Source organism: Diabrotica virgifera, chromosome 1 (genome assembly GCF_917563875.1).
Source record: "Diabrotica virgifera virgifera chromosome 1, PGI_DIABVI_V3a".
Classification (NCBI taxonomy): domain Eukaryota; kingdom Metazoa; phylum Arthropoda; class Insecta; order Coleoptera; family Chrysomelidae; genus Diabrotica; species Diabrotica virgifera.
In genome coordinates, this window is record NC_065443.1 from 30350094 (window position 1) to 30366610 (window position 16517).

A 16517-nucleotide genomic window follows, 5' to 3' on the forward strand; every position below is an offset into this window, starting at 1 on the left:
TAAATTTATCTTTTTTGACATACCTTGTATAAAATTGATAAAATTTGATATAAGATGGTTGTATTTTAGGTTTTAGACCATCTAGAATTTTTTATTAAGAATCACTTTTTTTCGTAAAATTAATAATAAAAGAGTTGAAGAGAATTGAAATAACTGAAAATAATGTTAGTTGTCCATAATTTTTCAAAAAAAAATTTTTTCAATTAGAAGGATGTAATTGCATGTTAGAATATAGTTTTTAATTCCAAACAACTTTTCATAATAGCAATTTTCAATATTGTGAAAAATAAAGCTACTTTACTCTTGAGTTTGACATACCTCGTATAACATTCATAAAATTTGATATCTGATGGTTGAATCTTGGGTTTAACCATGCAGAACTTTTTATAAAGAATAACTTTTTTTCGTAAAATTAATAATAAAAAAGTTTTCCATATGGATACAACTTACAGGGACATACACATCAAAAATGTAACATCTTGGATGTAGTATTTCATGAAAATGGAAAAGAGAAATGAGAGCTCGATATCAGAATGGCAAGAGGGATTAAAAAAATTAGGTAGTTTACGTTTCTAAACTCTGAATATAAAAAACAGTAATTAGACCAACAATAACATATGCCTGCGAGATATGGACATTGAATAAGAAGGAAGAGGTCTGGAAAGATGGCAAAGGAAAATATTGAGACGCGTATTTGGAGGAAGTAAGACGGAAGATGGTTGGGAGAGAAGAACCAATAACAAATTAATGGGTGTGTACAAAGAACCTACCATCACCAGGTTCGTCAGGTCACAGAATCAGATGGTTGGGACATGTAGAAAGAATGCCAGGGAGCAGAATGCCTAAACTAGTAATGACCAGAAAATGAATCAGTCCCAAAAGAAGAGGTAGACCCAGAATAAGGTGGATTAATAAAGTGGAGGAAGACCTTAAACACGTGAAGGAATGGAGAAATATTATTTATCAGGTCCTTCATAGTATTAAAGAACTTTGTATACTGGGTGGTGAATCGTCAAACGGGCCATATAGCATATGAGAAACTCAATGGGAAATTCTAAATTGTTAATTCCTGCGTCCCTAATTATTTTACATCAAAAGTCATGAGAAACAATTTGTAGAGAACTGAAATCTCTATTAAAAACAAATGTCAGATTTGTTTGACAAATGAACCCTTTCAGGACGGTTGACCAATATATCAGACAGAAAGAAAATTGCCACACGGACGACTGACCTATATATGTGCCACCATGTTTACCCGTTTACAAAGACCAGTGTATGATTATTCAGCCAAAATTTTAAAATGAAATTGGCAGGTAGACGACTGGCGTATATATCGTGAGTTGCTAATTTGCCACACAGACGAATGTCGTTTATATCAGTCACCGACTGATATATGTGACACTCGGCTAGAGAGAAAGATGCGCACGCAGCATATAGATTACTTGAAATTTCCGGTCGCTACGTGTTTCAGTAGCAATTAGTTTCAGTGGTAATTTCAGATATGAATATCAAGTAAAAAATCCCAGATCAATGTCAGCGTATATATACAGATTAAAGGAAAAGCAATTTCCTTCATTTGTTCCAGCAACCGAAAGGACAAAAATTGCCTCCAGAAGATGTGTTGTGTGTTCGCATACAAAAGAAACGGACAAAAAACGCAAGGTATCGAGATACATGTGTAAAGAATGTGATGTAGGTTTGTGTGTAGTTCCATGCTTCGAGACATACCATACTAAAGAAAATTAAAACAAAAATGCAACCCGGGCTTCCCCTTAAAACGCCCCTCGAAGGGGGGTTGGGCAAAAAACATCGATTTAGCAATAATCTGCATGCCGTAGTAAAAAATTTTTCAAACAAGAAATGTAGCTCAGATAATTTTGGCCAAAAATGTTTAGCACTTTTTATGTAGAAAATGTAACACCTCTATGTAACAACACTGGAAGCACTGGCGATTTGGAACGTCATTTACGCACTTGAAATCAATTGTTTAAATAAAATGTTTATCAACTTGACAGTAAAAATTCTATATTTTTTTATTAGAGTATTCTATTGACAAAAATCAAAATGCGTTTTCAAGGTGAAGAGGACAGCTTTGGTATCCAACTTTGCATTCTGTGACAAAGTTTCTATACAGCTATTAAATGAAAATTGCACGAAATCAATTTTTTAAATAAAATTTGTATCAACTTGGCGGTAAAAATTCTATATCTTTTGATTAGAGTATCCTATTGACAAAATATCAAAATGCGTTTTAAAGGTGAAAAGGGCAGCTTTGGTATCCAACTTTGCATTCTGAGGCAAATGAAGTTAGTTTCTATACAGCTGTTAAATAAAAATTGCACGATTTTTGCAATTATTATGGGGAAGTCTGGGGTTAGGAGTGGCAAAATTTTTGTGCATCGTTTTGGGGTCCCAAAATTGAAATTCTCAGCAAAATTCAGCTTGTTAGTATGATTTTTAAAGGTCAAATCTCTCACGATTTGACTAGTAATACTCTGGCAAATGTATTATATTTTTGCAAAATTTTTGAATGTGTTTAATTCATAAAACAAATCTAACATTTTTTTTAATAGAGATTTCAGTTCTCTACAAATAATTTCTTATGACTTTTGATGTAAAATAATTAGGAAGGCAAGACTTCAACAACTTAGAATTTCCCATCAAGTTTCCTATGGCTTGTTTGACGATTTACCACCCGGTATAGGTACTTCAGTTTGATTATTGTTTAAAAGAATTGTAGTTCAACCTGTTGTGCATAAAAATGAATAAAAAATGTAACAGATGACAAAAAACACATTTAAAATAAAACATCATGTTCTGATTATATTTTTCTAATATTTTGAGAACTATTTCAGACAGGGTTGTTTCGTTTTAAACATGGGTATATGTTTAAAACAATTTTTGTTTAAAACAGTTTAAAAACATGTTTAAAACACTTAAATTAAACAAGCGTTTTTTCATTGTTTTGATTAAAATAATAAATAAATAGGAAAAAAATTCTCAAATACATTATAAAAACTTTTCAACATACATATTATTTATTTATTAATAACCCTTCCTTAAAAAAAATGGAAAACAAAACATTTTGCATACAAGGGTTAATAAATTTCTCAAAATTGTTCCAGTGTCACAGTAATCTTGTAATCTAAAATTGTCAATCTGATATCTGATCAGTCACGTTATCACTGGTGCAATTAAGCTCTTTAAAAATTGAAACCAACTTAGCAGCTTTGACATTGCCTAGCCGATTACGTAGTTTGGAATGACAAACCGTATGTTGAGGAGAAGAGTCTTTCTATGTTGGCTGACAATGCATTAGCTGTGTGGAGCTGTTGAGCAAGTTCCAATGCTGTAGTATTCATATTTTTCATAGAACGCCACCAAGTCTCTGGTACATATTACATTCTCAATTAAATGTTTAGAAAACGTATATGGTTTAAACGGTACACACTTTGCCTGATAATTAATAATAATTGACAATGCTCCTGGATGATAATTTATAATGGATGGATGGTAAGTTTATTTCCACTAAAGCTCTTATCAAGCAAATTTGCCAAATAATGAGCTGGGGTCAAAACCATTTCCATACGCTCCTTCGTATCACGTATAAAAATTCGCCATTTGCATGTTTCAAAAAAATACTAAACACCACAAAATAACTTACAGTTGGCGTTCTTGCAATAATAGCTAACTTGCAATTCGAATTTATAAATAGTAAGTCTGGGGTTCCCCCATGCGATAGGTCCTAAATGCAATTGGTTTTCTTATCATTATGTTAAAGAAAAGTTAAAATCAAAATTATTAATATTATGTTTAAGAAAATATGATGTAAACAATGTTTTTTTCTAAGTTTTATTTCTTCAAAACATACAATTTAAAATAAAAATGCATGTTTTAAACAAAAAAAATGTTAACAATAAAAAAACATGTTTTATTTGTTTAAAACATAAAATTTAAAAACAAAATAAAACATGTTTAAAACCAAAAAAAACATGTGTTTTGTATAACACAATGATTTTTTCAACCCTGATTTCAGAAGTGGAAATCAAAACATCAAAATTTATTTATTTATTTTCAACAGGCTGCTGCCCAATATGATTACAAGTTTATAATATAATATTTCAATATACTTATGTGTGTCAATAATTACTAAAATATAATAAAATAGTTACAATAATACAATAAAATATAAATATCACAAAGAGATTTACATATTACAATGACTATCTATTCCGCAACTACTCAAATAAACATACGCCTGAGGCCCTAAATGAATTCAGCTTTCTGCACAAAAAAGGGTGAATATTTGCCCATCTTAGTGCTTGAGATAAAAAGTTGTTATAAGCATAGTTTGTTCTGTGAATAGGAACATAGAAAGTTTGGTTTAATCGTGTTCTGCGGAGAGATACATGGATACCAACCTGCTCAAGTAACTGAGGACACAAAACTGTTGAATTAACTATGCCATGCCATAAAGCATCTTTAATTATTCGTCGGTTCCGCAATGAGAAAATGCCAAGTTGGGTTTCAAAACTTATTTCAAATTAAAATTGTGGCTTATTCCAAAAAACAATAGTAAATTGTATATTATATCATGTGGTTTATATGTAAATGGTCATGGCAATTTGAAAATAACGTGAGAAACAAAACATAATTCAGTTGATATTCAGTTTCATGATTACTTAACGCTTATTTACAGTACCACCAACATTATGACTATTATATAAAATAAAATAATTATTTGTACTTTTATTATACTGAGGTGGTCAAGAGAAATAATTTTACACTACCAACCAAGAAAGAAAAGGCTAAGATCCATAATGTAAAAATCAGACATTGTTGTTGAATCAATGTGATTAAGTACCCAATGTTGAAATGTTGGACAAAGGTCTCAAACGTGTGAAATGATGGTTGATATATGAGATGCAAAATAATAATCATAAAAACCCTATTTATCATTGAAAATAATACATAATATAAATTTCATGCATGTTTTTCTTGGCATAGATATTAATCTCATTCAGCCAGTGGCAATCAGATTATAGTGTAATTTGTAGTGTGTGTGTTGAGTACATGTCTTGTTACTTAGTAAAGTCAACTTGATTGTTTTTACAAAGAGGTGCAATTGTATCCTAACGTCTCCGGTCTCTCAGGTGAGTTCAAGCAGGTTCAATGTAGTATTTTAGATTATAGAACAGGTTAATAATACAAAAACAAAACTAATAAAAACTGAAATTTAACTGATGACTTACTTATGTGAGGCTTTCCAATCCTAAGATAACAATTTATTTCTACAAATAAAGGACCACTTGTGTGCTTTTCAACCTTAGCCACATAGGAATAGTCAGTCTTAAATCCTCTGGCTAAACTTTCTGATGCTTCATAAATTTCACCAAACCCTCCAATTCCGATAGTTTTACCTAACTTCCATTTTTTTCCACTAATATCGGTTACTACTTCTCCTTGTTTAAAATCAGCTGAATTGGATACTCCACTAGAACTTTTCTTTTTGGGTGGTTCATCTTTAGTAGATGAAGAATAGGATAAATCTTCCTCATATATCTTTCTAGGCATTATTGTATCCTTAAAAAGAATTAACGAATTTAGAAAATCTTAAATGTTACTTTCTAGAACAAAAACAAAGTCTTAAATCTTGATAAATAAATGATAATATTTAGATCAATATGACAACCCGAATGTTTCTGATAGTACTTATAAACTACGATTACTATTAGTATGATGTATTCTTACCTAATCACAACTATTTAACTAACACAAAAAGTAAATCTTTAACGTAATATAAACTTTGATTGTACTGCACATCTATCTATTAGAAAATTTCACGGCCATCTTTTAACTGACTTTTGAAGTTACACGCGCATGCGTCAAAGTGGATCTTGCGCAAACTTCTTCTTCCTTCTTCTTCCTTTTTTTTTTGGGTTTCGATTTTTTTTTTAATCATTTACCCAGTACATGTTATTGGTTATGCGCGTCTTGCTCAAGGCAATGCACAACCAGGTGTCCTGTCAACTTCAGATCTATTTTTTTTTTTTTTTTGGTCCTATGTGGTCCTTGTCCTTCTTCCTTCTTCTTGTTTTTCTGTAGATAGAGGGGGAAAGGTGTTACAACATTTAAGGTTAACTTAAGACTTTTCTCGTTTGGGGGTAGCTTCCAAACATTTTCACATAGGTTTAGGGCTGGCTACCTTCGGTTAGGATTAAGGATTTTAAGGATACAAATATAATTTTTGACATTTTAGGAGATTCCCTGTATTTTCTGAAGTATTTATTTATTGTTATTGTTATTATTATTATTTTTTGAAAATTCTATAGATCTACTTGAAAAAATTTGATAAATTTATTGATTATCTTAATAACTTTATTCGAGGGTTTATATAAAATGCTCTGTAAAGATATTGGACTGTCTATTCCAGCTTTTATTAGTTCTAGATACAAATCCATATCTCTATGTTTATTTATGGGGCACTCAAAGATGATGTGTACCAATGTTCCCATAGTACCGCATTCGCATATCGGTGTTTCCGTTTTGCCTATTTTGTGGAGATAACAAGGAGTTTTGCAATGTCCACTTCGTAAACGATTAAGGTTAGTAATATTGTTCCTACCCAAATATCCACATTTGTTATACCAAGGTTTTATAGGGAAACTACCCTGCAGTCCATAATAGTCCGGATATTTACCTTTAATTTGGGAATACCAGTTATTGTAAAATTGAGTCAAGATGTTCTTTTTTGTAACACAAAAGATATCTGCGCTGATGTTTTTTACATCATATGGTACTCTTAATTCTCTCCCAATATTGGCCAAGCTATCTGCCACCTCGTTGCCTTTAATCCCCTGATGTCCCGGTACCCATTCTAATCCTATTGAAAATCCCATATTATTTGCATCAACTAGTAGTTTTTTGGTCATTATAGTTACATAATCCATTTGGTCCCATTTGTGACTAGATATTTTGGATAAGGCACTTTTTGAATCTACAAAGATCACTGCTTTCATGATTTCCTTTTCAATACATACCGACATGGCTTTGTATACCGCTATTATTTCAGTTGTGCAGATTTGTGTATAGTTATGGAGTCGTGACGAATATTTATAATTGATGCTTGGGATGTAAATTCCAAATCCCGATTGATTTGTTTGTGGGTCTATTGATCCATCTGTATATACGTGGGTATGATTATTATATATTCCACCATATTTAGCTATGAACTTTTCGTTCGATTCAATTTCATATTTTTCAAATTCTAGACTTTTAATTGTAATGGGGTATAGAAGAGTTTTTCTTTCTACCTCATATATAGGATTGATTTTATATCTAATTATGTTTTTTGTTTTTTTGAGTATATTTGTATATGCTAGTGAGTAATCTGGTATGACCTTGTTCCTCCAGAATCTATTGTTTGCATTTATTGCTTCATTTAGCTTATTTAGACTCTTTACTATGATATTGTTTTTTTCCGGCATTTGTTTGAGTATATATTTATGTGCTAGTATCTCCCTTCTAACTTGTAACGTTGTTACTGAACACTCTGCTTGCAATATTAAGATGGGTGTAGAACGTAGACAACCCGTTACGATTCTCAAGGCAACATTCTGTACTTGTTCCAACCTCATCATCAAACTTTTACTGCAGGGGTTTAAAAGATTGGCTGCGTAATCTAAATGAGATCTAACTATTCCTTTGTATAAACTCAAAAGAATGTTCGGGTCAGCTCCCCATTTTGTACCACAAATTGCTCTCATGACATTTATTCCTTTGTTTGCTTTAGTTATCATGTCGTTAATTTGAATTGTCATATTCAAATTGCACTGTAAATGAAATCCCAGATACTTTGTTTCATTTTTCCATGGAATTTCCATATTTTGATATATCAAATGTGGGAAGTTATAAGCCTGACTTCTTTTTCTAAATATTATTGCTTTTGATTTGTGTGCTGAAATTTTAAAGTTGTGTTTCTCAAACCACTCCTGTAAATTTATTATATGGGTATTTAAGGAATTAATTAGCTTGTATATATCAGATCCTTGCACCAGAATTACAAAATCATCTGCATATTGAAAACACTCCATCTCATGGTTAATTAAATCATGTAGGGATCTAGTATAGAGATTGAATAATATTGGACTGAGTGGAGACCCTTGAGGCAATCCAGTGGATGCTTGCATTGGGCCTAATATATTATTTGATTTGTCTTTAACGTAGATATTTCTGTTGAGCAAAAATTGCAAGATCAAGTTTGCATAAGTTATTGGGATGTCATACTTTAATAAGTATTTATATAGCAAATATATATTGACTGTATCATATGCCCTACTGATATCCAAAAAAATTCCTATTGTATTTAAATTTTTACTAAATCCAGTTCTAATATAATTAATTGTTAAAGCTAAGTTATCGTTGCACCCTTTGTTTCTTCTGAAACCTAACTGCTTAGGGCTTAGTATCGATTTTTTTTCCGTTATTTGTTCTATTCTTAATTTAATTATATTTTGCAAAATTTTGCCTACACATGACTCTAGAGCTATGTTTCTATAATTATCCTCACATAAAGGGTCTCTATTAGGTTTTAAAAAGGGAATGACAAGGGTGTTTTTCCATTCTTGTGGAAAACCTGTGTTTCTTTTAACTATTTGATTAAATATTTTTGACAATGCATCTAGCGCCACCAGGGGAAGTCTGTTTATCATGCTATATGTTACAAGATCTAAGCCAGTAGCCTTATCCTTTTTATTTATGACACTTATTATTTCCTGCCTTGAAATGTCCTCCACATCCTCGTTAGTTAGGGTAACCGTGAACTCAGGATCTGTTATGTCAATTGCCAAATTATTTAATATGTTCTGAGCTATGTTTTTGTTGGGAAGTTTAGCAGGGATTACAGCATTTTGATATGTGGAGAATAGCTTAACTGTTCGCCATATTTCAGATAGAGGTGTGTCCCTTGTCAATCCATTGCAAAAGCTTTTGAAGCTATTTCTTTTTTTTGTTTTAAATATTTTTTTACTGTATGCAAATATTTTTTTGATTTCAATATAATTTTCATTGCTTGCTTCTTCCTTATATTTTTTAATTTTTTCTTTTCTTGTTTTTATTAAATTAGAGCATTCCTTATCCCACCAGGGAGGGCTTTTCTTTTTTCTTATAGATTTTTCTGTTTTCAAGAGAGGTATTTCCTCATCACTCACCATTTCCATAATTTGTGTAAATGAATTATAGTCTTCACACCCATTCTTCATCAAGTCTTCTATTTTTGAAGCATAATTCTCCCAATTGACATTCTTTGTATTTCTTTTATGACTTTTTTGTGTTACTATATTTTCATTTACAATTGCGATTTTGCAAGAAGTTGGAAAATGATCACTGCCTCCAGAATCCTCTAACACATCCCATTGGCATATATTTGCAATTTCCGAGGAAATTAGTGTTAGGTCTACCGCTGAGGCATTCTGTCCAGGTAGGGTAATCCGCGTGGGTCTCCCATCATTGCAGCAAACTAGATCCAAATCCTCTAAGGATTCAGCAATTATTCTTCCATTAACATTAACAGACACTTGACTTCCCCAAAGTGCATTATGTGCATTCATATCCCCCATTAAAATTTTATTTCCCCTGATTTTATTTATGCGTCCAACCCAACTATTTAAATTTATTTTTGCCCTAGGATGGATATAAATGTTAATAACTGTAATGTCCCAATCTATTATTTTTGTTGCTAAAATTTGAATTTTACTAACATTGTTATTATACCTATATACTATTTTGTGATCCAGACTATTATGAACCACAGTAGCTAGGCCACCATAACCATCCCCTCGATCCAACCTATGTATTTCATATCCTCTTAGATAGAAGTGATGATTATTTTTTAGCCAAGTTTCATTTAATAGAATTAATTTGGGTCTATGTTCGCTTATGAAATATTTCAGACTGTTATAGTTACTGCTTAAACTTTTTATGTTCCATTGGATAATAAGTGGATTCTTGATATCCATCTAAATCTAGCAACTTTTGGTTCGATGAGCTTTCATGTATAAATAGCTGGTTCAAGTAATTGATTATATGTTCCTTATGTTTCCAATCTAGTTTTTTTAATATCGCATTCAGTGTTTTTTCTGTGTCCCTCTCTAGTTGCTCTGTACGGGAACATCCAGGAGTCTCATTGTTTACTGCACGAGCTCTCTCTTCGCTTCTCCCATTTGGAGATAATAAATATTGATTGTGTACTTCTTTATTGTATGTCTTATTTGTTTCATTAGCCTTTCTTTTATTTTTGTTTGAGTTATTCTCAATTTTTCTACTAAACAGGTGTTCAGGGTTACTCTTTACATTTTCTATCCATCGCATATTGATGGGAATTGTCTCTAAATTATTTGTTTGAGTTTTATGTAATGTTGGGAATTCCTCCTGGCTCATTCTGAATATATTATTCTCTTGCGATTTTCTAGTAGAAACATAAGGAAATCTCTCGCATGCCTCGTAGTATGAAAGATTGTCCAGAGACATGACAGCCTTAATATTCCGCTGTCTCACATACTCTGGACACTCCTCATAGGTACTTATATGAAAGCTGCTATTACAATGTAAACATTTCATCGAACAATCCCCTTCATGTATTTTTTCCGCGCAGTTTTTACATTTTTCTCCCCCTCTACAAAGATTTTTTGTGTGTCCAAAAAGAAAACACCGATAACATTGAACCACTGGTATCATGTATGGTTTTACCCTAAAAGGGATCCCATATATATTCACTTCCTTCGGGATTACTTTTCCCGAAAAGGTAAATGCGACCGTTTCTGTATCAATATATTTCTCCTTGTCATATTTAGACCTTCGTTTAAATCGTCTTATTTCTAGTACTTTAATGTTGACCGAAGCCAATCCCGAAAATTTGATTAGATCTGCATCAGATATACTAGTATCTACATTATTAACGACTCCCCTACATGTTACGTTATTTGCCGGAATAAACAATTCATATCCATCATTTCTGACCACGTCATTTAAAACAAATTTATTAGCATCCTCCCATTTCTTGAAAGCAACGCTAATTCGATTTTTTCCTTTTTTGCTAAGTTTAAGTACATTCTCGATTTTTTTGTCATTTATGTATTTTGCTAATTTCAAAAAACTATAATTACCGACGTTATCGCTTTTTGACTCCATAAATACCTCAAAGGGACCGGTATCAGTGTACTGATAATAGAAATGTTTTTTTCCTTTTTTTATTTCATTGTTATTATTAGTGATTGAATTAGCATTGCTATCACGTAATGGTGTATTATTTAAACTACTATTATTTTCAGTGTTTTCTATATTATCTAACATCTCCTCATCACCGGGGGGGTTAGCCCCCCCCGTAGAGTCCCCCATAATTAACCCTGTAATGCAAAGCTGTCTCTTTTTTACCTAACTAGATAATGTATAATTTATTTTATTCAAAGAAAGTACAGGAAATTTAGGAATTCAACAGATAGGAAATTTGTTAGTTACCTCTATTATGTAGTTCCTATTTTGTTTTTGCCGCCTGCGTTTTTTTGAATTATCACTTCCACACTGAACTGTCACACAACCGAACGTTAGGAAAGCTCATACAGAAGTTTGCGCAAACTTCACAAGGGTATTTAAATTTTTAAAAAGATTAAAAAATTTTTTTGAAGAGTTAAATCCGGTAATATTATATTATTTATCTATGGAGTTAAATTAGATAGATAAAAAGTGTTTTTTAAATATTTTCTACAACAAAACTTAAATTTTGGTCATAACATAGTTGTAGCATGTTGTAGTTATATTTATGTTAAGTGATAAATTAAAAATTTTTTCTTGAACTCCTGTTGCTAGGAAACCACAATTGGCACATAAACAAAAAGATTTATACAAAACGGTAGCACGGTAGTTCATTCATTGGAAGCAAACATGATAATTTAGAACAAAATATCTTATGGCAGAAGTTCATATTATAGGACAGATATGTCAGGCAAAAGATTTTCCAAAACAAAGTTTATTCTGTAAATGGCACATACATATTGGTAAGTAAGTAATTATAAAACCTTTCACCAATAGAAAAAAATATATTAACTATCCTTCTTTCATCATTCTCCATCTACTACTTGTCTAGTAAACATTTTATTGGTAATAATAATAACTGTAATTCTAGAGAAATAGCAAAGAAACGATTTAAAACGCCATTTTGCAATTTTTAGTAAAAATGTACGAAGTTATTACATTCATGATACTATGAATAACTCTTAATTTATAGTATCATGATTACATTTAAAGAAAAATAATATTTTGTATAATTAGTATAATAATAATAGCTTTTTTATGTTGCAATAAAAATATATTTAGTTATGGCCATATGGCATTATGTAGAAAATGTATGGAAAATGTAGAAAATTGATTGATGAAGTGACGATTAGTAACTGGATATTCTTACGAGAATGGGTGTATGTCAGAGGTAAAAAAGAAGACGATCGACATTTGACATTTTGGCAATTTAAAGAAAATTAAGAAAAAACTAAAAAATAGCCCAGTAAATGATCATGAAATATGGCGATACAGTGGCGGATCTTGACATTATTTGCCTTGGGAGGGGTTTGTCTTAGGGGAGTACCTACTTCCATTTAAACACTTACCAAAAAACATAAAAAAGATAAACCCAAACTACATAAAAGACATAAATAATAACTTTATAATATGTATTGTATTAAATTCTGTTAATTTCTCTAGCTACCGGTTTTATTGGGTTGAATTTTGTCTATGGTTTAAGTTTCATCTCAGCTAATATATTTTTATGTTTCAACAATTTTTTCTTTAATTTTGGACCTTGTTAGGGGGAAATATCCCATTTTCCTTCCCGGTCGATCCGCCACTGCCAGGGCGATACGGTATAATTTTGCCGAATTACATGAAAATTTGGATTTAGGTTCTACTTACCCTCCACTTCAAGGTTGGATTAGTGCCGTTGGTTGATTTTACTTGGGGGATGAGAAACACCCCTTCTTGCAGGTGAAGAAACATCCTTTTAAAATAAGCCCGGAAATGGATAAACTGGTTAATTCTAAGCAACTTTTATTCTATAGAGTTTCTTAACTAAGTCAATACTTTGAGTTATTTGCGAGTGAAAATGTTTATTTTTCAACAAGAAAAACACGTTTTTAGACGGTTTTTCGCAAATAACTCAAAAAGTATTTTTAAGCCGTAAATATTAGCAAACTCTTTAAAAGTAGACAACTTCGAAAAACCTTATCTTGATCAAAACTATATCCTCGTGGAAAAAAGTTAGGGGGCAAAATAAATGTGTTTTTTTGCTTCGTTTTTTTATATGTAAAAAAATTATTTTTGATTTTAGAAAGTGACATTTCTATAGGAAGTTTATTTTGAACAACTTTTCTGTAGATGTATTATAGCAAAAAGTGCATATAATTCATCCTAATGCATATGCTATTGCACAGGGACTAGTTCACCCCCTTCTCAAAAACGCACCCCTTTAAATTGTAGCACTCCGCGGTTTTTTCATACTTGGATTCCATTGCACATATGAAACAATAAAGCCCCTTTAGCGTTGTAGTTCCTTTTAGCCATCTTTTTTTGGACATAATCAATAGCCTATGCCTATAAGCGTTGCCCCTATAATATTTCAATCAACGCTATAGAAAATGTAGTAGGTAATGAAGTTAGATTTGAAGTTCAAAGTTGAAGATGAAGTTTATGTATTTTGTTTACACTTACTATTCTATTTCTCTGTAGGTAATAATTGGAAACTGATTGCTGGTAAAAAAGAAGGCCAAACTCAAGTCAGTTGGTCGCAGTTTGATAATATTTGTAGGTGGTATTTTCCCATTGATGTCCATTTAGTTACTACGGGGATAAAGGGTAAGATATGTTTCTAATAAATAAACAGATATTAGGAGTTTTTTGAAAGAATCCAGCGCTTTCAAAAGTTTATTTTGAATAACTGCTAAAATTACACTTAAACATTTCCAATAAGTTACTTCTTAGTTTCTTAGTCAAAAACTTTAACAATATATCTACAAAAAAGTTTTATTCAAATTTTTGTTTCGATAAGCCAGAAATAAAAAATTAAAGAAAAATTAAAGAGCGGATGTTGATACATTTTATAAAATCTTATTAACTTTATTTAAAGAAGAAGCTACTAAAAATATGATAGCAACTTTGACATTTCAGTTGATATAATCAAGAAATAATTTATAATAATAGTTTTTAAAAAAGATTACCGATATTGGAAGAAAATTAAATTATTATTATAATATATTAAATAATATTCAGGCCAAATCTTATGATAGCATTAGATATACAATTTTTGAAGTGAAAACTTCTTTAGCGACGTTGTGCACTTTTTGGATGGGGTTGTGCACTTCAGAAGAAGAAGAAGAAGAAGAAGAAAAGGCATTAAATTCGTGACCGTCATCGCTTCGATGAAATAGATTCTGTACCTACGTATATATACACTACCCCAAGAAATTAACGCACCACCTTAAAATGGGTCAATATCTCGAATTTCCTAAACTTGTTGTCCGATTTAAGTGATTTTTTTAATATGTTATAGTCTTATTATTTAACCGTGTTATAGCCTTCGACATTTGACCTCTTGGGATAAACAATTTAAAATATCTAAGCAACAAATTCGTTAATCTGGCTTTACATTTTTTTTAATGTTTAGAATTGAAAGATCTTCATTTTAAAGCTTTAAAAAATAAAAAAAAATTATTTGTACACTAAATAATGCAATTATAAAAAACGGCTATTTTGGACTTTTCGCAGGCTGTTTTGCAATAACCAATTAACGAAATTAAACTTACCATAGCTTAAATTGTAGGTTTTTTAATTTACTACAACTTTCTATTAAAAAGTTTTTCTCTAAAATCAATATCTTAAGCTACAAAATTAAAATCATTAAAAATTGCAAATTTAACAAATGAAAATCACAATAAAAAAAAGCGCACAATATTTTTGGTTACATTTTAGTAGAAGTTATTCCTGGCATCGTCCTTTACAACACCTGATAGGTTTCAAAAAGTCCTGAATTGTATCACGTTTTTTCACCCACAGCCTGGGGTATAAGGCGTCGTTCGGGTCAACGGCAATCGCGTGCGGGAAAGTACATATCACTTTCCGCACTAGTTAGCAAATAGTTTTTGGTGCAACAAGTGCAGAAAGGTACTACTTTCTCACGAGTTTGAAAAGTTGCGATACGAGCGCAAGCGAGTGCCGCAATTCAAACGAGTGAGAAATTACCTTTCTGCACGTGTTACACACTATACTTTTTATACAACCACAGTTCTTGCTAAAAATAAAAATCACAATTTCCAAACGAAGATTTATTATAATAATAAATTATAAAATTTAAACTGTATGTAATTAATACTAATCAATTTAAATTCCTTATACCTAAACAAATTACACAGAAATCAGTTAAAAAATTAATGCACTGACACTAATTTATTTGAATTTAAACTATTTTAAATAATTATTACAAAATAATGTCACATTTTTGACGTTATATTTATGCAGTCACGGATTTACACCATACCTACTTCATTCGACGTATATTGCTGAGGTTGCTAAATCCTTATTGGTTAATTGATAATTATAAAATGTTTATTAAGAATAAAATTGTAAAATAAAACAGTTGTAACATCCATAATTTAATTTCGATTATATAATTAAGTATAATCGTTGTCTTACAGGTTGTATATTTGTCTACACTTTAACAACAGATACAAACAGAATATATTTATAACGTTACTCAGAATGAAGTAGTCATTTGTAAAATACAAAATGTGTTCAAAAATAATGTGTTAAAGTAGCGAATTTTGCAGATTTCTCGGACATGAGTTAAATCGGTTCTTTTTTGAAAAGCACTATCAAATCTAATATCTTAAATAAAACCGTTTCATCTTATAATATATCATAAACATGGTATAATTATATTTATGATTCTATTGTGAAATGTAATGGTACTGTGATATTTTCTCACAGTATAAGATTTATGACATTAATGTGCAGAAAAGAGACGTTTCTGTGCCGGAAAGTTATTTTTTCTACAACCACTATTCAAAATGCACTTTTGTGCATAGTTTTATATTAGCAAACTTGATATTTTCTCACAGTTTAAGATATTTGACATTAGTGTGCAGAAAAGTGACGTTTCTCTGCCGGAAAGTTCGTTTCTGCACAGTAGCATTACATTCCACAAAAAATCATAAATATTATATAACATGTTTTGATGAAATGGTTTTATTTAAAGATATTAGATTTAATAATGCTTTTCCAAAAAGAACTGATTTAACTCATGCCCTAGAAATCTGTAAAATTCGTTACTTTAACACATTATTTTTTAACTTTACATTTGGTATTTTACAAATTACTACTTCATTCTGAGTAACGTTATATATTCTGTTTACATCTGTGGTTAAAGTGTAGACAAAAATATACAACCTGTAAGACAATTATTGTACTTAATTATTGAATAG

General features: G+C 30.9%; 1 protein-coding gene across 1 annotated transcript in view; it reads right to left on the reverse strand.

Moving 5' to 3' along the window:
• Positions 1-5868, reverse strand: part of LOC114328208 (serine/threonine-protein kinase VRK1) — a 41778-nt gene extending 35910 nt beyond the window's left edge. The window contains exons 1-2 of the mRNA XM_028276994.2: positions 5752-5868; positions 5253-5583 (exon numbers count right to left, since the gene is read on the reverse strand). Coding sequence (XP_028132795.1) covers positions 5253-5574 — 322 coding nt within the window. The 5' untranslated portion in view covers positions 5575-5583; positions 5752-5868. The remainder of the gene's footprint in view (positions 1-5252; positions 5584-5751) is intronic.
• Positions 5869-16517: the final 10649 nt, after the last annotated feature.